This window comes from Alternaria ethzedia, assembly GCF_023757985.1.
Source record: "Alternaria ethzedia strain BMP 0044 chromosome Unknown scaffold_24, whole genome shotgun sequence".
Classification (NCBI taxonomy): domain Eukaryota; kingdom Fungi; phylum Ascomycota; class Dothideomycetes; order Pleosporales; family Pleosporaceae; genus Alternaria; species Alternaria ethzedia.
Window position 1 is genome coordinate 384417 of NW_026056217.1, and position 23123 is coordinate 407539.

The window sequence follows — 23123 nt, forward strand, 5'->3', positions numbered from 1 at the left end:
GACAGACTGACAGAACCCGAAAAGTGAAACGCACAAAATGCTGTCAATACTACGGAAGGCGCGTCTCAAGGACAAGGAGATGCGAATCTTGATGCTGTGCGTATTCCAAGAGTTTTTGCGAGATCGGAGGCTCACTGCATCAGTGGGCTTGACAATGCGGGAAAGACGACCATTGTGAAGAAGATCATGAACGAGGATGTGAACAGTGTCAGCCCTACGCTTGGTTTCATCATCAAGACGATCGAGTATGATGGGTACGTATGACAAACCTTGGCCGCCTGATGAGACTGACGGAACAGTTACAAACTCAATATATGTACTGCACCTGGTTGTTCCCTCACAAGCGTGTACTAACAGCACAGGGGATGTCGGTGGCCAGAAGACATTGCGGACGTACTGGAAGAATTATTTTGAGAAGACTGACACGCTCATCTGGGTTGTCGATGCGACTGACCGCGAGCGGATAGACGATTGTCGACAGGAATTGGCGGGGTTGCTGCTGGAAGAGGTTTGCACAAGCATGAACCCTCCCAAGCGTCACGAGCTAACGAAAGAAGCGTTTGTCTGGATCCAGTCTGCTTGTGTTCAAAAACAAGAGCGATGTGCCGGGGTCCATGACGGAAGACGAGATTCGCGAGGTGGGTGAGGGCTTAGGAAGATGTTGAGCCTGGTTGGCGGGCCAATGCTGACGGCGGCGTACAGGGACTGCGACTCGACGCCATCAAGACACACAAATGGCACATTATGGCCTGCAGTGCCATGACGGGAATGAACTTGCAGGAGGGGCTGGAGTGGGTGGTGCAGGATGCAAAGGCGCGACTGTTCTTGTATTGATGCTTGCCGGCATGCATCGCGGTGCCAGGGGCACGGCAGCCCAAAGGCTGGATGCGGGTAGTATAGCGGTAGTCGAATGACAAGCTCCAACCGCCCAAGTGTGGAGCTGGCGTCGACCGGCCGCAGCTGGACGTCGATGGTATAAACAAACAGCCATCGAGGCCGTCTGGACGACCTGCATCCCTCTATCTCGCTGCTTCTCTTCATCATTCGCTCATTTGGTGCTACCTGTCCGCGGGCTTACGTCGACATCGCATCTGAAACATACCCGAGCATTCTGGCTAGGAATGACATAACCGAGTCAAAGTAATTTAACGACCGTCTAGCTCCCAGATCCGCCTGGGATTCATCTCACTGCCGAGCAGCTTCAATCCTTGCGCATAACTCCCGTAGCGCACATTGGCCAGTGATAGCCTGCCTTTCTCGTCGCCCACAAGCACCATGGCGTCCGACGAGAGGGAAATCGACCCTTCCGAGTTTGTGCAGCGGATTCAACGGCTGGGCGACCAGCGGGACCGCGAAGATGCCGAGCGTGTCAAGAAGCTCGAAGAGGAGCTTATACAGGGCCGCAGCGAGCGACTAGCGCGCAGAGCAGGTTTGTTTTTATGCCCGTTAGAGTTCACGACGGCTGTTGACCCAAACAGAGCGAGCCCGCTCCATCTCCCCCGACAAGCCATATACGCCCCAGTCCCCGCGCTCTCAAGCTGCCACGCCCCGAACGGTGCAGGAAAAGGCTGCCAGCACGCCCACGCCCGCCATGAGCCCGCCAAGCCAAGACGCCGCCCGCGACGACTCGCTGCAGCGCCTCACGAGCTCGCCCACGCCCTCCGCCCTCGACGACACCGAGCCCAAGAAGCCCGCCACCAGCGCCGCCGCATTGGGGCGCTCCGGCACCCTTTCGTGGAACCAGAGGCCCAAGTCCGGCAGCATACGGCGGCCGCTGTCAGTCGCATCGCGGTCCCCCGAGCGCCCGTCAGCCAGCAACACACCCGAGCCGCCAGCGTCGCCCGAGGCCAATCCCTCCAGAACCTCCATCGCCGCCTCGCTAGGCGCCAAGGACCCAGCGTTCTTCCGACAGACACAGGACAGTGGAAGGGGCGCAGCGGCATACAGGAAAAACCAGGACGAGGCAGCTTCAGAGACAGGTTCCGTGTCGGGCAGGAGACAGCTGCCGGGCATGTCACGCGAGTCTACAACAGAGCCCGAGGTCAGTAGCCCGCCTGCCGAAAGCATACGCTCCAGCTCGCCCGGCTCTCGCGGCGGCTCGGTACGCGGCAGCGCCATGCTGAGCAACCGCTTTTCCACCAACACGTCGGTATCAGGGGGCGACGCTGAGCCGCTCGCCAAGGGGCGCTCTCCTCTCCCGACGCTCGACTCGCAAAAGTTCGCCCCGCCGTCTGAACAAGGCTCCTCGATCGACGGTGGGGACAGCGAACGTGCCGCACGCGCCCTTGCCATGTCGCCGACACAAGGGAGGATTTCGCCCGAACGGGAACGATCTGCCTCGCCTACCAAGGGCATGGGCGGCTTCGTGCAAAGCGCGATGCTCAAACGCAGCGATAGCGTAAGCAAGCGGTGGAGCACCCAGACACCGCCAGTCCTGAGCAGACAAAACTCTACCCTGAGCAACCGCGGAAGTGCCATAACAGGCTACGGCTCACTCTCCGGCCTCGACCGACCTAGTCTGAGCAGAGACAACTCCATCGAACCTTCGTCCTCCTCGCGTCCCGCCTCGAGCTACAGCAATGCGACCATCACGGGCGCCGACAAAGACAGCGCACCCAAAGACGAGTTCGTGAAGCCAGCCCTCCCTCACCGTCACAGCCGAGCCAAGTCTGTCGCGTCCACCTTCAGCGACAAGGACGCACTCAACGACGACTTCTCGCCCCCGAGCCCCTCGAAGCGGTGGAGCCCTACAAAGTCGACTTGGCTGGAGAGCGCGCTGAGCAGGCCAGAGTCGCCCAAGCCCAAGCAAGCAGCGCCGGCGCAGCCTGCGTGGATGGCAGAGATCAACCGCATCAAGCAACAGCGCAGTAGTGTTGACCTGGGCAAAGGCAGCCCGTTCGGAGAGCCATCGTCTGGTCGCACCTCGCCCATCAAGGACATACAACTGAAGCCTGTCGGTCTTCGCCGACCCGAGTCCCCCAAGAAGGAGGAAGGCGCTGAGCCCATGAAGATGGAGACAGTCAAGGAGCAGTCACCCAGCCCAACACCCGCATTGGCACCGAAGCCCTTGTTCGCCAAGAAGTCGGAATCCAAGCTCGCGACTGAGACACCAGCAGCGGTAGTTGAGCCTGAAGTCGTCAAGGACGCTCCTGAAAAGGCTGCTGTAGAAGCACCCGCTCCTACCCCCACCAAATCGCAATCACCGCCGCCAACAGCTGAACAGCCAGCAACGCCCACCGAAGCCAAGCCGGTGGCATCGCGATTCACACAGGATACAGGTCGTGGGTCTCCAGCGGCGAGGCCGAAAACCCCACCCAAGAAGGACTTCCGCGCCGGGTTGAAGCCACGCCGACCGCCGCCTGACAATTCGAAGAAGGATGGCGAGGTCAATGAGTTGCAGAACGTCTTTGGCCGGCTACGAAAGGCCGAAACCAAGAACTATGTTGCGCCTGACGTGCTCAAGGATAACATCACACGAGGGAAGACCGCGCTTAACGTGACTGGTGGGCCCAAGCCTACAGTCCGGAAAGACGAGTTCAGGGAGAGCCTCATTAAGAGGAAATCCACCATCTTTGACAAGGCCCAGGAAGAGGGCTCGGCATTGAAGCGATCCGACAGCGCATCGAAACCATCTCCTCCAACACCAGAAGCTATTGCAAAGAAAAAGGGCCTGAGCCGAGCAGACAGTGACCCAAAGGCTGGCGCTCCGAAAGAACCAGAACCCATACCAGAAGCTCTGGTCAGGAGGAAGAGTTTAGCTGCAAACAAGGCCATCATGAATGATAAGCCAGCACAGCCCGCATCCTCTACGACAAAAGAGCCAGCCATGTCTGGCAAGCTCGCGGGTCGCTTCAACCCTGCACTAGCCGGTATGCTCGCTCGAGGGCCACCACCTCTTGCGACGAACAAGTCTACATCAAGTGCTGAGGTAGACGTGTCTCCTACCAGGCCTGCGCAAGAAGAGAAGACTGGACCTGCCCCAGAGCTGCAACACATGACCAAGGGTCGCGCCCGCGGACCGAAGCGAAGGGCGCCGAAATCCACGACTGCCGGACCGGAAAAGACTCAGGACAAGGCTCAGGACAAGGCTCAGGACAAGGCTCAGGACAAGGTTGAGGAAAAGGCTCAAGAGAAGGTACCTACTGCTGCTGTTGCTCCTTTGGTGAAACCAGAGCATGTCCTTCCTAGCTCCGAGGTTTCCAAGACTAACGGAAAATCAGAGGAGCGACCAGTAGCCAGGACGCCGGTCAGACAGTCGTCGACTGATAAGCCTGCCACGCCTGCCAAATCATCGCGCATCTCTTCCGGAAATTTCGGAAAGACGTCCACTCCGGAGCTTCCCAAGAAGCCAGAGTCTCTGGAGCTCGACCGAAGAGTATCTGGACCCCAAGCCACCCCGAAGACGCCACGGCCCGAGTCTATCAACTCACCGAAACCATCATCACCCAGAGTACCGAACAAGCCAACATCTCAAGAATTTGAAAGACGCGTCTCTGGATCGCATAGCACGCCGATGAAGTCTCCACTACCAAAGCCAGTCGAAACACCAACGTCCGCATCACCCACACCGACACCGACATCGCATTCTCGATTCTCCCGTCCACTCCCGACGTTGCCGCAAACAGTGCCTTCAAAACCAGCAGCGGAGAGTCCTAGATCAACGCCACTTAGGGAAATATCAACACCCAATGTAGAGATCTCACCAGCTAAGGATGAGCCCTCGCCCGAGAAGACGACGTTTTCCTCGGTCAAGAGCGCCACCACGCTATGGGGTAGGTCGTCGGCGTCTTCATCACCCGCTCCAACAAGGGTGAAGTCCCCCATCAAGCTACCAACGCAAGCGGACGAACAAGCTGCGATGAAGGACGCCGGACTGGTTCGCTCATCAGAGCCAGAAACCAAGGCCCTTCCCAACCCGCCACAGCCCAGCCAACAGTCACCGACTGAATCGAAACCTCTGCCACCAAAGCCGAAGCCTGTTGGCCTGGGCTTCAGCCTTGGAAGTCTGGGAGGATTTGTCGCGTCTCGGTCACGGGACTCAAGTCCTCAATTACCCAAGAACGCGCCTATGTCACCACCAGGAAGCGCCAACAGGCCATTCTCAGAGCCATCCATTGTATCGCCAACCATCCCAAAGCACGACGGGATGTTTGCCGACTTCTTTGATGAAGCGCCCGTCACAGAGGGCCAGCTTCCCGACAACGTAGACACTATGTACACACTAAAATCGCCACCACTTGACCTTGGTCCGTCAGGAAAGATTCGTACATTACGCAAGCAGATCCAAGAAGTAACCGGTGACGGGAGACTTACATCTATACCCATGCAAGAAGAGCATATCTTGTTCCAAGATTCAATGTACTTGTGCACGCACGTCTATGGTGATGCAAGGGGCGGAAGACACACGGACGTGTACCTATGGGCCGGCAATGGTGTGCCCGAACCTACTCTGGATGATGTGCAACTCTTCGCAAAGAACCACGCACGACAAAACCAAGGGACACTTCTAGTCATCCGTCAAGGTCAAGAGACACCGAACTTCTTTGAGGCTCTGGGTGGTATTGTCATCACACGACGTGGCGCAAAGCCAGGATCCAAGGAGTTCATGCTTTGCGGCCGTCGCCATCTCGGACACCTCGCCTTTGATGAAGTAGACTACTCTCTCAAGAGCCTATGCTCCGCCTTTCCCTACCTCGTCTCCACTTCGACCGGCAAGGTATACTTATGGAAAGGTCGCGGCTGTTCCGCTGAGGAGGTGTCCGGTGCTCGCCTCATGGGCATGGACCTTGCGCCCACGGGCGACTACAACGAGATCGACGAGGGTGCCGAACCTCAAGCCTTCCTCAACAACACATTTCCTCCCTCTCAAGTGCCAGCAAAGGGTCCTGCCATCCCACGCTCAGCAGACCACTGGCGCTACAAAGCCACCTCGGATAAGTACCGCGTGCGTCTCTACAAGATTGAACAAACGACCGGCCAACCGGCAGGATGGGGCCAAGCACTCCAGGTGAGCAGCTCCTTTTTCGCACCGCTGCTGCGGAGACCGTCTTGGAACGCTGCTGAACAGAGGCCACAGACGCCGCTTACGCCCAAGACGCCGCACGGTGCTGTCAAGACCGAGGTCAAGGAGATTATGCCTTTCTCGCAGAGGGATCTGGAGCCGGAGAACGTATATGTACTTGACGCGTTCTTCGAGATGTACATGTAAGTTGCCCCGTCATTGCAGATGTCTGCCACAGTTCACTAATTCTTCGCAGTATCGTTGGCCCCTTGTCTCGCACACAAGCGCCTGCATTCTCCACGGCTCTGATGTTCGCGCAAGCGTACGGCATGCTCGCTGTATCGGAAGAAGACCGTCCGTTCATGCCCGTGACTACGGTCGTACTAGAAGGTGTACCTCGCGACATGAAGGTTCTGTTCCGACACTGGGACGACAAGCTCATCCCCGCTGCTGGCTTGATGAGCGGTAAACTTGGCCGAGGCAAGAGTTTGAGGATCGTCGGTCTGGAGAAAGCCATTGAGGCTACGCGGCGCTAGAGGGTGGACGAAAGCATTCGTGCTTGTTACTGTGTTGTCAGGAGCGTCTCGAAGGCGAATTGCATTGTTGCGCCTTACCTTCCATGTACATAAGTTATGCCTGCACTATATTCGGCGGCAGGTGCCCTAGGCTTGCACAACGGCGTCGCGGCGTCACTACGGACCGGCCTATGGCTGAAGTCGTTGAGGCAGTATTCTCGCTCACGCGACCTGTATATCATTACGTTGCTCAATCTTGTTCCCGGTTGATATCTGTTTCTCATTTCAACGGCCTTGTTTTCCAGCTGATGAAGAAACAACATCAATCTAGACCGTTGGAAAAGAACGTCGTCGTGAACATAAACGTGGGCCCAGAACGTCAACAGAGCATGATCGGAAATGAGAGGGAGGTTCCCGCGGCGGGTACGCGATGTTTCAGCTGAACCGATGCAGGAACTGTTCACCCGCACTGGGCCGTATCCTTCTCGCCCTCTGGCTAGCACCACCGGTTCGATCTCGTTTCGCGGACTAATATGTAAATCTTCTGACCATGACTTTTGCCTTGGTGATGATCATTGATCTTCTAGGGTGTTCTGCCGTCTTTCTATTATCGGAACAAGTTGAGGAGACAGCACCTTGCGCGAAACTGGTGGAAACGTCATGACATGTGGCGCTGTCTCATGCGCATAGTGGCGGGCTGTGCCTCAGAAACATGAGGCGATAGTTGATGCCCTAAGGGTGTTTCACCGGGGATTTGCATTGTAGTCTTGTTTGCATGACGGTGTTGTTATGGGTCGTTCTGGCATTGTAGTTACCACTGTTTCTTCGATGGATGAAGTGAACTGCAAGAACACCGAGATAATGATGGACGAGTGTCGTTCACCTGTCGAAACCTTCTGTTGCTTACAGTTTCGCGTGGTCCCGCCGGTACTTCTCTCGGCTCTCCGTAGCGGCCGCTGCTGGTGCTGACTTGCCTAAAGACGCCTGGATCCGTCTGACGCGATCAGCACAGGCACACTGACTATTTCCCCCTCCCTTACACCGCATTCACATTGTACTCGGTCACAGAACACGTCAATGCTGCCAGAATAGCCACCGGTATGTTTCTTCGCATGGCAGGAAGTCCCAGGGTATCCAAGCCTTCCCAAGCTTTTGCCGAGGGAAATAAGCACGCCGATCCATGCAACCATCTGCAGGAATGGGAGGAAACGCCAGGGCTTCCCCACAGAACACTATAGTCATCTACCGTAGCTTGACGGAGCTTAATTAATCGGGGGTACTGCTCATTTACACTACTGGTGGAATGGTCTGAGGACCAGGGTTCGAGCAACGGAATGCGTCCCCCGGGGCTCGGGAGCACGTTTACATGCGGATAGTGGCAAGCGCTCAGATGGCGAGGCGACAGCGGCTTCGGTCGTAGACCTTGAAACAATCGCAATATGTTTGGTGCGAGATGTTTACAGCCTTTTAACCGTCAAGTCGTATATAGACCAAGGCTTGGAAGGACGATTAAGCTCACCACCAAGCATCTACACAAGCAGCCTTCACTTCCACATTCTCTTCTTCACTACCAATCAACGTTCTTTTACAACAAACCCACTTTTCCAACCTTTCCAATCTTCAAAATGGTTGCCTTCAGCTCTATGGTCCTCGGCCTCACCGCCATTGCCGGCTCTGCCTTTGCCGCACCCACTGCCGATGTCCCTGACTTCGAGCTCGGCTCCAAGAGCCTCGCCGCCCGCCAGGACTACAACCAGAACTACAAGACCTCTGGCAACGTCCAGTTCAGCCCCACCAACAACGGCTACAGCGTCAACTTCTCCAACGCCGGCGACTTCGTCGTTGGAAAGGGCTGGAACAAGGGCACGACCCGCAAGATCAACTTCCAGGGCTCCACCACGCCCCAAGCCGGTACTGTCCTCGTCTCCGTCTACGGATGGACCACCGGCCCCTTGGTCGAGTACTACATCCAGGAGTACACCTCCAACGGCGCTGGTTCCGCCCAGGGCACCAAGATGGGCCAGGTCACCTGCGACGGCTCCGTCTACGACATCTGGAAGCACACCCAGGTCAACCAGCCTTCCATCCAGGGCACCACTACCTTCACCCAGTACATCTCCAACCGTGTGAACAAGAGGCCCGGCAGCGGCACTGTCACCACCAAGTGCCACTTCGACGCCTGGGCCAAGCTCGGCATGAACCTCGGTCAGCACAACTACCAGACTCTTGCCACTGAGGGCTGGGGCAACGCTGCTGGCAAGTCCCAGTACACCATCACCGGCTCATAGAGTGTTGACACACTTTTTATGAGGAGCCACTGAGTGGCTTTGGACAATGACCTGGATCAAGCATTGATTTGTTTCGCTGGCGCAATGCAGTGAACTACTGAGGAGCTTGGTTGTTGAGGGTTTTCTTGTTGTAGATTTTTGGTTTTCTTCGTTCCTTTCTTTCGATTCTTTGGGGTCTTGACATACTCCTCGCATGTACATATTGCATCTTTTTGCTGGAAAAAATTCACTCTGGTCTGTTGTCTTGAAGACAGACAGCTATAAAACTTGCTTCTTTTGCACGTGATGTTTCTTGTGATGTTGAATTGAACAATGACCACTGTGCTGGTTTGGTAAGTGGTACAGCTAGCAACTCCCCCTTTAGCTACAAAGCCGGATACTTCTGAATCTAGCGCCTTCGGAAAGAATGCGCTGGGTTTGCGATGAATGACGTAAAATGAAGATTTGAAGTCGTACGAGAAAAGACGGATGATGTGGACTTGATCGCAGGTTATCGAGATTTTAAAAATCGAAACTCATTTTCTTCTTTCTGAATGAAACGTTGCGACATGAAGATGCCTGCGCCTAATAGTGATTACGAAGATGTGTTCCGCTGGTAAGTGCATACTCGCTTCGTTCTGGCGTGGAAGTCCAACGCAGGATGAGTAGTAACTTCAAATGCCTGGGTTTCGTGGTTCTGAACACAGCCAAATGCGTTGATTGATAAATCGCCGTTGTGTCGCGTATATGCTCGCGGTATCGGCCTTGCGCTTGTTTCGCTCCCATCATGCACTGAAGTAATGTTAGTAGGGCATCTGCACGCAACAAACAAACTCGGCAAGACAGCCGTCGTGTTTCCCCGAGGACGGACTCTTTGAAACCCTCAAAGCTACCACGATCATCGCGCACTTGAAAATACAACTTCAAAGATCAGCGCGGACCATGGCCAGGCCTCAGTCAGAGGTAAAGACGCGTACTATTCTCCGTTGGAACTTCTGGGTCTGGGGCGAATAGTTTGATGATGTTCGTCTAACAAGTCACCGAAGTTGGAACGCGTCTTCTCAACGAAGATTCGAGGGATGCGATGCTGATTTGGGGTTTCTTTTTGACGGACTCTTTCCTATGGTAACAGCCGATACGATTTTTTTGTGGATTCTGAGATTCGTAAATGACGCTCTTGCTGTTGTTGTTGATGACGAGCGTCCAGGGCTGTCGCCCACGTTGGAGAGAGTGGCCCGTGCACCCACTAAAAAATAAGCGACGTGGGCTCTTGTCGAAATACCTATCCATTGTGCGAACTCCAACGACCGACAATCCAACTCACATCAACACCGTCGTCATGGGTAGGGTCATTCGCAACCAACGTAAGGGTCGCGGCTCTATCTTCACGGCCAACACCCGCCTGAACAAGAACCCCGCCCAGTTCCGCACGCTCGACTTCGTACGTTCGCCGCCCGCACAATCGCGATATTGGACACACACACATATTGGGATATGAGGGCTAATGGGTGCAGGCTGAGCGCAATGGTTACATTCGGGGTGTCGTAAAGGAGATCGTCCACGACTCCGGTCGTGGTGAGTACCCAGCCGCGATTTGGACGTCTGGGCCATTTTTAACGATTTCGTGAACAGGCGCTCCCCTCGCCAGGGTCACCTTCCGCAACCCCTACAAGTTCAAGCAGAACACCGAGACCTTCATCGCCAACGAGGGCATGTACACTGGCCAGGTCAGTCGAGATACCCCGGGCTACAACAACGCGAATTATGTCTAACATTGCCAAGTTCATCTACGCCGGAAAGAACGCTGCGCTCACCATCGGCAACGTCCTCCCCCTCGCTTCCGTCCCCGAAGGTACCGTCCTCACCAACGTCGAAGACAAGAACGGTGACCGTGGTGCGCTCGGCCGTACCTCCGGTAACTACGTGACCGTTATCGGCCACAACCCCGATGAGGGCAAGACCCGTGTCAAGCTCCCATCTGGCGCCAAGAAGGTCCTTCCCAGCTCATGCCGTGGTATGGTCGGTATCGTCGCTGGAGGTGGCCGCACAGACAAGCCTCTCATGAAGGCGTCGCGTGCTAAGCACAAGGTATGTATTGTGGTCGTTTCTACATCAGCGCAATCACTAACACCCCACAGTTCGCTGCCAAGCGCAACAGCTGGCCCAGGACTCGTGGTGTTGCCATGAACCCCGTCGACCATCCCCACGGTGGTGGTAACCACCAGCATATCGGTAAAGCCTCGACCATCTCCCGGTACGCCACCCAGGGTCAAAAGGCCGGTCTCATCGCCGCGCGGAGGACAGGTCTGCTCCGTGGTACCCAGAAGACAAAGGACTAGAGTGGTGCTTTGTGATCTGGTGGCGTTGGTCTACGACAGGAACGACAAAGATGCGGTCGGTTATTCTCTCCATACCTCTATATGCGGGTGGCCGGGCGTTATAACGAAATGGAAACTTCTCGGCAAGCTAGGCTTTCTTCTACTGTGGCTTGCATGCATGATAGGTTCTTAGGGAATGTGATTCCGAAAAATGCATCTGGTCTGAACTTCTGATATCGTCCACCATTCATTGTATCTGTCTGTGCTGTGACGTTGTGTTCTGATACTAAATATGTTTTATAGCAGATCCCTCAAGGTTTTCATGTCGCAGGAATGCATGTCACGGCTTGATCTGTGAAATCGGACATTGTTACGGATCAACAACCCTCACGCTCCACCCATCTCCACATCGCCATCTCTGTCCTCCGCTTCGCTCTCAGTCCCAGTCCCACTACCCTCATCTCCGTCTTCCTTGTCCTTCTTCATCCTATAGTCCATGTCCAACACGCGATAATGTTTCCTATCATCGCCCAACACAACAATCACTCTCCTGCCCTTCCTGCCATTCACAACCAACTTCATCGGAGTGAACCGGCCTTCAAACACATGTTGCGTGTGCTTCTGAACCAAATCTTGCGTTACAAGTATCTTGTTTCTTGGTGACGGCGGCGGTGTACCCTGCGGAAGAAAATGTCGCTGTAGCGAAGACTGCGGAAGCGGGGTGTAGGTAATGAGAGGGTGTTGGTGAGGTATGTCATTCGCGGCGGGTGTGTACGGTAGTGAGACGATGACGTTTGATAGCGATTTGTCCTCTGAGGGGAGCTGCAAGAGGATGAGAAGACAGGCGTCGTCTGCGAACTTTGCGTCGAGGATCTTGATGTCTTTGGTCGAGTGAGAGGCGGATGAGAAGTCGAGGGTAGAGATGGCGTAGGCGTGGATGTCGCGCTGTAGATTGGATATGCTCTGTGCGTGTGAGATGCGGTGGATGTGTAAGAGAGTGGGTGATGAAGGGGGTGAGAGCGCGATGTAGGTGCTCATGCTGTCTGAGGTCGATGATGGCTGTGTGGTGTTAGTATGTATGACTTCTCGAGCGTTGGTGGAAGAAGGAAGGAGGGTAGCATACCTCAAACACCATTCTCATGTCAAGTACGCCCATTTCCCCGCTGTTATCAATCTCTTCGAGAACAACACCATAGTTCATCTGGATGTTGGCTTCCTGCCACCTACTAATCTGCTTCAGCAGCCCCGTGACACCTGTGCTCAAATGCCCAAGCACATGTTCCAAGCACAGCGCCTCCTCTTTGAACGTTGCACCTTCTTTCAACAACTCGATAGCCTTCTTCGTATCATCATAGCTTGCTTCCTCCCTGCCCTTAGCTTTACCATCCAACTGCGCCTCTGGTCTGAGAAATGGCGTAACATCCGACTTAGTAAGCCCATACTGGATATACGCCAGTACCTGCGAAACATCGACACCCGGATCGCGCTGTTCCATCTCAGCTCTAGACTGCGAGTCCAACTCCGTAGCCTCAAAGTCAATGGTGAATCTCAGCCATTTACTGAAGCTGTGGAACTGTCTCTTCTCTTCCGATGCGTACAACATGGCTGTGTGGGCTAGTAATCGCATGTTCTTCAGCGTCTCTAACAGCGACGAGAAATCTGACATTGGTCCGCTGAAGATCCAATCTCGGTCGTGGAACTGCGCAAGTCCACGCAGACGCGAGATGACAATCGAACAACGGTCGAGTGCTGGGATGAGGTTCTCGTGAAGCAGAGCAAGAAGCGTGGTGAATGAGGAAGTAACGGTGTTGTCCCAGCGCTTGTGTCCTGCTTCTGCCAACTCGTCGACAAGCCATTCTTTGAGAACGGGATTGCAGTTTCCTGTGCATGCTGTGTGGAAGAGGTTTGTGACAAGATCGCCTAGTTCCTTCTCTTCGAGTGTTTCGCTAATGTTCATCATGAATTTTCGGGGCAGGTCTTGCGCGTGCTTGAAGAAAGCGCGGACGCGTTGGAGAGTCTGGGTGATGTATAAGAGCAGGTTCTGTAGTTGTGATGTCTTTGCTGCAATGAGATGCAGATAGATGCCTGCGGAGGGGATGAAGTTCAGTGTCAGAGGGATATAGGCGATGCTCTTCCTTTGTGGCGAGGTGGCCGATGACGTTTGCATCAGGAGGCTGTGTGTACAGCTGTATGGGTGACTTGTATGCAGTATTGGCGTGCTCGACATGTTCCAGGCTCTCGGGAGCTGGACGTTGACTGTTTCGAGCGAGTCGTATATCGAGGGGTGGACGGTTCCACGGTCGGTCAGTCGAATGAACATGTCGACAGAGTTGTGGTCTTTCAGATGATGCGAATGCAGAAGCGAGTCCACCTCCGCTTGCGAACTGAACGCTCCAGTATCCACCTGTGAGACGCGCATGAAGGGTAATGCTGGTGCAAGGGGAATTGCGGGGAGTTTGGGTAGCACCGATTCCATATCCATCATAGCAAGCTGATCCGGCAGGTCAGGCGCGATGTCCAAGGTCTGAAAGTCCGGCTGTCGCTGCAGAAAGTCCTCCAGCGTGGTATCATCCTTGAACGCATCCCATTCCTCCGTCGTCGGATTGCCAAAGACATCAGTCTTCGCAGGCGTAATGCCGTTGGCATTCTTCGGTTTCAAGCCGGTGCGCTTCTTCACAGTCTCCACATTGATGAAGTTCAGGCCCCAGCCTATACACCTTACCCTAGCTGGATTCTCGTCTTCTACCATGCTACCAGTGGCGCCCTCAACTTCCGGCAACATGACGTCTTTGTGCGTAACCTTCCCCGTCTCGGCACTCACCAAGTCCGTGCTTCCATCGCTCCAACTGACAGCGATGCTCTTGCCGTTGAACTCCCACTGCAGCGCATCAACGCGCAAATCCTCGCTCTTTCTTTTCAGTCCAAATGCTCTTTGACCATTAATTCGGTAGACATCGAGGCTCTCCTCATCTGTAACTAGCGCTATGAGATCCATGGTAGGGCAGTACGAGATGAGATGTGGATGTATCGGGTGCAGCAAGATCTTCTCCGCTTGCTGCAACAGCTGCGGCCCATTGCTCGAGTCGGTCGTGGCCATGGCTGTAAGTAGTCGGCCCCAAAGGCCGTTGCTGAGGAAGTCGGTTCGTAAGTGGAGGATAATGGTTTGTTTGTGCACATGGAAGTCGCGTTCTAGACCAGATCTGTGCCTAGCGCGCTCGCGCTATCACGTTGTTCAACATGACAAAAGCCAAGAAATGCAGGAACGGACAGTAAATTGTCTTCTTCAACATGGTATCGTACGAGATGCACTTCTCACGGAGGTTGTAAAGTACGTGACACGTGAAATTGATGCCTGATAATTGAACATAGAAAATATTTGCAATTCGAGTGCTAAAGAAAGATACCATCCTTCCTCTATGCCTTCTGGGTATACATATCATGCTATCATAGTACAAGTACAAGTGGCCGGCACCTTAATCCGAGGCGCCTGTTCCACTACCCTAAACCCCATGTTACAAATTTCACCTCAAACGCCACGATGCGATACAATGCAATTCCGCAAACCAGTCGTGTTCTCAAACGTAGGAGTTGTCTCCGTATGTGTTGAGACGCCCAAGACTGGCAAAAGCCTGCACCCATCGACTTTCATCATCAGTCTACCTGTTTCATCGGACTGACGAGTTCCTCTTCGGTTGTACCGACTCTTTTTGCACACGCCCTCTGCCTGTGCCGCTGAGTCTACCATTCAACCTTGCCTCCTCGTCGAAGCTTGTTCGTTTGGTGTTTTGGCCACCCTCCAAATCATCGTCGCTGTCGGCCAAATCTCCAAGCTCGAACTGGTTCTCAACGTCGTAGTCATGCATCAGCGCGCTACGGTCGCCAGCGTCCGCATAACTAGGCCTGCCATCACGAACGACACCAATCGACTGTCGCTCAAACAGCTCTTCGCTGCGCCGCGCTTGCATACTGCGTCTTGTAGGGAAACCGGATATGGCGTCAGAAGGCGGGCCGTCGGTGAAACGCGAGCCGTATGCGTTGCTGCCGTTGGGGTCTTCGCGCGAAAGGTTCAATAGATATACGCCGGAGAAGATGATGAGGAAACCACAGAGGAGGGAAATGGTATTGACGGCAGACGTGGTGTTGAAGCCTTGGAAGAGGAGGCAGGACGCGATGAGGGTGCAAGTCGTGAACATGACGTAGTAGAGGGGGTTGACACTGTAGTGGTGCGTTAGCATTCGCTGGTGAAACTTGAGGATGCAGGACGTACATGTTCGTTGAGAACTGGCTCAAGGCCTTGTTGAAGTAGTTCATCTGTGTGAGAATGCAACCAACCACCAAAATTACGAAGACGTATGTGGAGGGGTGCGTGAACTGGTTATTGCCCGCAAATGTCATCTTGAGGGCGATACCGAAGGCCTTGATGAACATGATGGAAACGGAGCCGGCGGTCGAGCAAATGGAGAGGTAAATGAGCGGGTTTTTGCGACCGTACTTGGGCGCAACACTGTAGATCATGAAGATGCAGAAGACGACACAGAAAGCGCAGTAGAAGAGGAATCCTAAAAACGTTGCGTTAGTCTCTGTCGTAGCCTAACTGCAGAAGCGCGCATAAACGTACCTGGCTGAAGCGCAAGGTTCAAGATCTCCTCGACTGACTCAACCTCTTTGTCCGGCGGCGCATGTAGCACGATAATGACAGATCCGATAAGACATATCGCGCAGCCAATCTTGCCCAGAAGTCCTAGTTGTTCGTCCAGGAAGTATGAGCCGAGTACCGCACCGATAAGAACTGAAAGGGCGCCGAGGGGAGTTACGAGGATGGCAGGCGCGAAGGCGTATGCCGCGAAGTTGAAGATCTCGCCGAGTACCACTGTATGCCATCAGTCACGCACACGGCGTAGCATCGCGTGTGCACCCACTCGTTGTTATGCCGGCCCACCACACAGGGTTCTGTAGGTATCCAAAACCGTCGCCGTTGAAGCCCTGCTTCTCCATCGAGGCATTGAGGCCCTTCTTCGTAATGACAAAACTTGCGCCAATGGCTAGTGACGAGCTCACGGCCAGCATGAGTCCTACATATCTGTCCTTATCGTCAGTTCCTGGGGCTTCTCGTGCAGAATGGCGTGTCTTGGCGCAACGTACTTGTCTTCGACCATTTTGCCGGTTGTTGTAGGTCTATGCGACCTGTCTTGGTTATTTGCGGCCAGGTAATATCAATATCGACGTCGCTGTGAATGTGCGCAGGCGATAGCAACGGGCGTGGGTGGTGTGAAGCTAGTGCGCGGCGGTTGACGTTGGATTGCGTGGACTGGGGTTATCGATAGGCGCCTGTGTCGTGGCCTGCCGAAGAGGAAGGAGGGACGCCAGTGGAAGGAGCGATGATGCGCAAGCGCCGAGGTGACTGACTGAGCGACCGACTGCGACGGACGATAGATATGATATGCAGGTGCGATGGCAGATGCGACGGAAGAGGTGGTGGGTTGGGGATGCTTGCGCAAGAAGCGATTCGCGTTTCACCAAACGCTGTTCCTGAGCCGAGCCAAGGATCAAGTGACTGCAACAAAGGTGGGCGAGACGTCTAGACGTGTCGAGGGAGCAAGCGAGCGCGGGGAATCTCGTGACCAAGGGCACGATCCAGCGACAATGAACGAGAGCGAGAATGAGTGCAATGATTCAGGACTGTGTTGTGATGATTGACCAAAGATGCGTGCGCGTTCTGTCTATCTATCGATAAACCGTTTCCCAACAAGGTGGCGTGCCGTATCGGTCTCGCCAGTGCCATGACCCCAAGGTTTCACGGCGGCTTGCGTCTTACGCAGGGGCTTCTTTTTTAGCTTCCCCTGTCCCCGTCCTCACGCCTCACCCACGCTAGGGTTAGAGCCTGTCGATCTCCTCGTCAGACAAAGACGCGGCATTCCATCCTGCAATATCTAGCCGCAAATATAGCTATAATTCTCCCTTGGCTTTGCGCGCCCTCATCTCTACAAGTGACATATACCAGGAACAGCTGTGGGTGGAGTCAAATTGCCAATAGTGCCGTCTCCAGCTCGAGTGCTGCGCCTCGTGATGATCCGTCTAGTGTCCTCAGGCGCAACCAAAATAGCATACCTCGTAATCGCTCCCCACAAGATGCAATCGAGAATGATTACGTCGCTGTGCTGATCGTGGTTCACGTAACAATTCACCACCGAGGTATGGCCAAGGATCATTCTGTGCATGTGACTTTTCGATTCAGACTCTCCCGCTCAGGGTTGGAAGTGCCTAGAGTCCCTTCAGGGTACCCTGAACTTCGACTCAAAACATCGGGTATATGGCTCGAGACACCTTAAGATTCCATCTTTCCACCACCAGATCCTCCACCGCCCCTAGACATATCATCCTGACCTCCGCATACTCCAAGATATTGCGCAGAAGAAAGAAACATCGCCCAAGTTGCAATCCCTGTAGTGGCAGGGCATGACGCAAAGAAAACGCGCAAGAAGATGCACTCTCTTACCTTTTGGTGACCATGTTGCCTCCACAAGGTTTGGTATCCGGCGGCGCGCGCTGCATGGTCGGACCTGTTATTAGTATACATCATATTAGTTCAAGGGCGCACTGAGTTGAAGAAAGGGCGGAAATGAAGCTGCTTGTTAGTAGAGTCGAAAACCCGGTAGACTTTGAGGACGGCGGGCCTTCATACTCTGGGGCGCTTGGCGTCTAGAGCAAGATAGTCAGCGCATGAGTTTGGCTTGTGTATAGGGATCGTGAGCTTACCTATAGAGTCAGATGCAATATCCGCTCCATGTCCAGCCTCGTCGATGGATCGCTTTTGTCCTTGTGGGGACACATCATTGGCATCGTTAGACGAGGCCGTTGTAGGATCTGCAGCCGAAGACGTTGCGTTCGCAGTCTGTCCAGCCACACCGTCCTCTCCGTCTTGGGCGTCGGTGTGATCATGTGCCATGGCCGGCATCTCTGAACCCTCTTGAGCAAGATCCGGGTCGGCGTCCCACTCAGGATTGTTTTCCAGATCCAGAAAGTCGTCCGTACCGTTCACATCGTTGCCATCCGTCACATCGGCGCCAGCAATGTTGAACTCGTTTCCATACTTAAAGTCCAGATCTGCCTGTTCGTCCTGGTACTCTTGGGTGCCGAAGTCTTGGTTAGTGTCGCCGTCGTATGCGTCTGCACCATAGTCATCTGTTCCATCCGCTTGAAAGTCCTGGAAGGGGTCCTCGTCGTCGAAGGCCTGCACGAAGTCTTGGTACGACTGTTCATTGTCGTCATTGCCTTCAGTCTGGTCATGTACTGCTTCGCCATGAGGGTCTTCGACAGCTCCCCCAGTGTTTTCGGCGGCATTCTCATTGTGGCTGAATGAGCCTACAGTAGAGCCATGTCCATCTGCGTTGGCAGATTCATCGCCTTGGAGCGTCGCGGATGAGGGTGACGGCTCATTAGCGGAAGCATCTTCAGGTCCCTTGACATCCACGGCCGGTTCGTCTTCTTCGTCACTATAGTCAATCAAGTCATCTTGCTCCTGCAAGCGAAGGGCCTCCGACTCGGCGTCGGTCTTCTCGCTCGGTTTGGGACTATCTTGCTGAGGTTGCTCCACAACTTCCTGAGGATTTGTGGATACGTCACTAGGATTAGCAGCTTGCACACTGTGGCTTTCTTCAGGGGGCGGTGCTTGCTCCTCTTCTGGCAAATGTGCAACCTCAATCTCCTCGCGCTCTGGATCCTCCGCATCATCACCCTCTTGAGCATTCTGCTCAGTGGGTTCTTCGTGTTGATCGAGCTCATTGTAAGAAGCATGATCGACCGATGTGTGCTCCACTTCGTGCACATCCACTCCTTCGCCGTCATGGGCCTCTTGCTCATCTTCTGCTTCGTTCTGGTTATCCTCGCTCTCGTGGGCCTCTTGTTCATCTTCTCCTTCGTTGTGATCACCCTCGACGCCATGTTCTGGTGCCTGTGCTTCAGCATTCGCAGACTCTAGATCCTCAACATGATCGCCTGTTTCTCCTTGCTGCTCGCCATACTCTTGGTCCTGCTCCTGGGTGTCCCACTCAGTGGGCTCATCACTAGAAGCCCCAGCAATCATGCCAGCGAAATGAGTCTCACCAGCGACAACGGCAGCCTCGAAAGCAGAATAGCCGCTTCCTTGGTCGGCAAATTTTGCGATGTCTGAGAGCAGAGTAGCGAAGCGGGGTCGAAGCATCAAAGAGATATAAAAGGAGTCTGGGTTGTTGTTGCCATCTTGTGCATGAAGCGAACGGTAGTATCCCACGAGACGCTCAAGCGAAACAGCTACACATGCCGTGTTGTCTTCGAAGATTTCCAGGTTCTGCAAGTGCTCAAATTTGAAGCCGATCTCTGTCTCGTTTGACACATCCTCACACAGGGACATACGGCATGCTTGGAAGAGGTCTGACAAACTAGCCTTCGCAAGTGAGATGTCCTGAACGAGCCAGTCTCCGCTGTTGTCGTAGTCATGCTGTTTGAAAAGCCAATACTCTTCGCCATGGAGGTTCACGGTGACAGATGGAAATTCAGATGAGTCACTGTCATGATGCTCGCTGTCATCAGCAGTAGCTTCTTGTTCATAGCCGTGGTGCGTCGAGTCTTGATCTTGGGTTTCACCATCTGCATGTTGTTCCTGGCCTGGCAACATGACACCGCCGTCACCATCATCATTCTGACTGTCTTCTTCGTTGTCGTCGACCGATTGCGGACGGGGTGAGGGTGCGGCTTCATGCGCCGCTGCGCGCGTCGGGCTGTCATGAGCTACGGTCTGTAGCTCTCGGTGCGGGCTGGGCGACTTGTTATCTGCAGACATGGGAAGTAGAGCTTGCAAATCAGCGGGTGTCTCATCTTGCTGTTCAGTCATCTCCTTAGGCAGTTCGTCATGTACCGCCTGCGCGTCCGAGTAGTAGCTTGCGTAGCTTTCGGTTCGCAGCCACGGTGAACGTAGATCGGGGTTATGGTAGTCGTCGCCCTCCTCCTCGGAATAGTCGATTAGGTCGTCATCTTGATGCGAGGTATTCGTCTGGATCGGGGGAAGGTTGACTGCGGCAGGCTGTGGTGACTGTGTAGGCTGTGCGGACTGATCGGGCTGTACAACAGGCTGGTCAACGAGTGTGACGCCTTGATCTTCCTGGAAGCTATAATCCTCTTCAATCACGTCCTCTTGGTCGACCATGAAATCGTCCTGCTCGCCAGGCACGGTCTGAGCATCCACGTCGTTGGCCGAGGCTGCATCGTTCATGGACATCTCTTCGTCCTGGGGCTGGGGAGGTGGGGGGTCGAGATCTAAGTCGATGTCACCATCGTCGAAGTCGATGCCGCCATCGTCGGAATGCAGATCCATGTTGTCGTCGTCGGCAGTTGGAAATTCAAAACCTGGTATTGTGTGTGCTGCGGCAGCCATGGTATGCGATCAAGGGTGCAAATGAGGTGTTTGCAGGCGTTGTTTGTCGATCGAAACGCGTAGAATAAAAGGAGTGTGGGAAGCGCGTCACAGCCAGGTGCGAGTCACTAGGTGGGTGGCGATGCGGCAAATCGGGGTTTGTGGTGAGTGCGCAGCGTCGCTCAGAGGCTAGAAGGGCATGGCGATGAGTTCCGCACGGTGTTTACGATGGTGAGAGCCTGTACTCGGTGAGGATGAGGAGGCTTGTCTGGAAATTGGACAAAGGAAGCACGGTGGTGTTCGCGCTAAGATGGGAAAGTGCTTTGGCGCAAGCGGGCAAGTGGCAGGTGCTAACGTGGTTTCACTTACACTTGACGCAGATGCACTGTATAGTTTTTGAATTTTGCTGCTCGCGACGGCGCAACGAATATCTCGTGTAGAAAACCGGGAGAAGTAGTCAAGTTGCAGCTTGCAGGTGTTGTCAAACAGGCCAACGTAGGGGAAGCTGCGTCAGTGAGGATTTGCCGCTAGGCAGACGGAAGCTGCACGTGACTACAGGTGTCCACTTTGGAACCTCCAGGTGTTGCGACTGGTGCAGTTGGGCTGGCTCAGTGACCTGTCCAGCTCGCGTCCTGATTTTGATACAGTCGTGTCGTGTTTTTATTTCTTCGTATTGAACACGCCTTCTCTCCTTCCATAAATACAAAAGGCGGAATTGTGTTCCTTAGCAACTTCCTGACGGACAATATTCCCCTCCACATTTGACAACGCGGCCTCAAGTCCAGGGACATTGTACACGAAGCCACCACACCCCAAACAGCGCCGTATACTCTTGCGACCCCTACAAACTCTAGACACGATGGTATGAGACTACACAGAAGACAATTGGGTGCGCCTCCCTCCACAACACCAAGCTGACGAAGCCAGGTGGTCCTCGCAGCTTCAATATGCACCAGAGGCGGCAAGGCGGTCGTCTCCCGCCAATTCCGCGAGATGCAGCGCTCCCGAATTGAAGCCCTCCTCGCATCCTTCCCCAAGCTCGCCGACAGCGGAACCCAGCACACGACCTGCGAACAGGACAACGTGCGCTACGTATACCAACCCCTCGACGAACTCTACATGGTTCTGATCACCAACCTACAATCCAACATCCTGCAAGACATCAACTCGCTGCACCTGTTCGCTCAGGTTGTCTCCTCGATATGCAAATCCCTCGACGAGCGCGAGATCCAGAAGAATGCCTTTGAGCTTCTCACTGCCTTCGACGAGATCGTTACATTGGGTTACCGGGAGAACCTGACCATGAGCCAGATCAAGACCTTCTTGGACATGGAGTCGCATGAGGAGCGCATCCAGGAAATCATCGCACGGAATAAGGAGCTCGAGGCGTCAGAAGAGCGCAAGCGCCGGGCCAAGCAGCTCGAGATGCAAAGGAAGGAGATGTCAAGATCCCAGCGAGCAGGTGGAGGCATGGGAGGCGGTATGGGCAGCGGAATGGGCGGTGGCATGGGCGGTCGTTCACCTTCGTATCCCGCCTTCACACCCAGCGTGCCTACGACCAACGTCACCGACACGTACGACAGCTACGAAGCCGAAAAGAAGAAGGCTACCAGCAAGCCATTGGCTCTGGGCAAAAAGGGCATGCAGCTCGGCAAGAAGAACAAGACCAACAACATGTACGAGCAAGTCACTGGCGAGCAGGCGCCAGCAGAGGAAGAACCGCTCGTCGCACCCAAGCCGTCTGCTCCCGCTGCGGTCGCTCCAGCAAGCGCCCGCCAATCCACTTCGACCGATCGCGAAGCCGTACACATCACGACCAACGAAACCATCTCCGCCCGCCTGGATCGTGAGGGTCTACTCAAGTCTTTCGAAGTCAAGGGCGAGATGCAACTCAAGATTACCGACCCCTCCCTCACGCAAGTCAAGCTCGACCTGGCCACCGGTGACACTCGCGGCGCACAGCTGATGACACATCCCAAGGTTGACAAGGCGGTCTTTAGGAACGACAAGGTCCTCCAGTTGGCCGACACAACCAAAGGCTTCCCTTCCAACATGGGCATAGGAGTCATGAAGTGGAAGCTCGCACCACGGCCCGACGACATCTCCGACCCACCTATCACCTTCCGCGTATGGGTCGAGGACTCAGGCAACATGTACAACATCACTGTGGAATACGAGCTCACCGGCGGTGACTCATTGAAGGATGTCACCGTCACCATCCCATACCAGACCGACGAGCCCAACGTTTCGAGTTTCGACGCCGTATACGAGGTCAGCGGTGACAGCATCGAGTGGAACATTGGTGCCGTAGACGATGCGAACAGCTCCGGTAGCTTCGAGTTCGAGGCACAGGCTGGCAGCGATTCTGAGTTCTTCCCTATGAACGTCCGGTTCAGCAAGGCCACACCATTCGTGGACGTCGATGTAAGTCGTCTTTCTATATACATCACGATTTCCAAGCTAATGAGCGCAATAGGTTTCCTCTGTAACCCTCCTTTCCATGGGCCAGGAGATCAACTTCTCCAAGGACGTCAAGTCTGTTGCTGAGAACTACACCATCTCATAGACCTTACTCTTATACGCGAAAGGTGGTAGAGTTGGAAGACGGAAGAGCTAGTCGGAATATCTCATCAA

At 54.5% G+C, this 23123-nt stretch overlaps 7 protein-coding genes across 7 annotated transcripts; 5 read left to right on the top strand and 2 right to left on the bottom strand.

Annotated features, from left to right (window-relative positions):
• Positions 1-37: 37 nt before the first annotated feature.
• On the top strand, positions 38-665 carry J4E87_008139 (uncharacterized protein; the record flags this gene model as incomplete). Its single annotated transcript, XM_049379731.1, has 4 exons — positions 38-96; positions 144-254; positions 358-508; positions 558-665. The coding sequence occupies 4 exons, from the start codon at positions 38-40 to the stop codon at positions 663-665; spliced, it is 429 nt and encodes a 142-aa protein (XP_049230618.1).
• A 610-nt stretch (positions 666-1275) lies between these two features.
• Positions 1276-6537, top strand: J4E87_008140 (uncharacterized protein; the record flags this gene model as incomplete). Its single annotated transcript, XM_049379732.1, has 3 exons — positions 1276-1429; positions 1479-6204; positions 6258-6537. 3 exons carry the CDS (start codon positions 1276-1278, stop codon positions 6535-6537), a joined length of 5160 nt encoding a protein of 1719 aa, XP_049230619.1.
• A 1604-nt stretch (positions 6538-8141) lies between these two features.
• Positions 8142-8804, top strand: J4E87_008141 (uncharacterized protein; the record flags this gene model as incomplete). The annotated part of the gene is made up of 1 exon (XM_049379733.1): positions 8142-8804. One exon carries the CDS (start codon positions 8142-8144, stop codon positions 8802-8804), a length of 663 nt encoding a protein of 220 aa, XP_049230620.1.
• Positions 8805-10122: 1318 nt separating this feature from the next.
• RPL2 (60S ribosomal protein L2) lies at positions 10123-11122 on the top strand (the record flags this gene model as incomplete). The annotated part of the gene is made up of 5 exons (XM_049379734.1): positions 10123-10224; positions 10298-10358; positions 10416-10510; positions 10566-10871; positions 10922-11122. 5 exons carry the CDS (start codon positions 10123-10125, stop codon positions 11120-11122), a joined length of 765 nt encoding a protein of 254 aa, XP_049230621.1.
• A 366-nt stretch (positions 11123-11488) lies between these two features.
• On the bottom strand, positions 11489-16257 carry J4E87_008143 (uncharacterized protein; the record flags this gene model as incomplete). The annotated part of the gene is made up of 7 exons (XM_049379735.1): positions 11489-12160; positions 12225-14301; positions 14780-15316; positions 15369-15660; positions 15720-15971; positions 16021-16181; positions 16244-16257. 7 exons carry the CDS (start codon positions 16255-16257, stop codon positions 11489-11491), a joined length of 4005 nt encoding a protein of 1334 aa, XP_049230622.1.
• Positions 16258-17777: 1520 nt separating this feature from the next.
• Positions 17778-20510, bottom strand: J4E87_008144 (uncharacterized protein; the record flags this gene model as incomplete). The annotated part of the gene is made up of 1 exon (XM_049379736.1): positions 17778-20510. One exon carries the CDS (start codon positions 20508-20510, stop codon positions 17778-17780), a length of 2733 nt encoding a protein of 910 aa, XP_049230623.1.
• An 838-nt stretch (positions 20511-21348) lies between these two features.
• Positions 21349-23055, top strand: J4E87_008145 (uncharacterized protein; the record flags this gene model as incomplete). Its single annotated transcript, XM_049379737.1, has 3 exons — positions 21349-21351; positions 21417-22913; positions 22966-23055. The coding sequence occupies 3 exons, from the start codon at positions 21349-21351 to the stop codon at positions 23053-23055; spliced, it is 1590 nt and encodes a 529-aa protein (XP_049230624.1).
• Between the last annotated feature and the right edge of the window lie 68 nt (positions 23056-23123).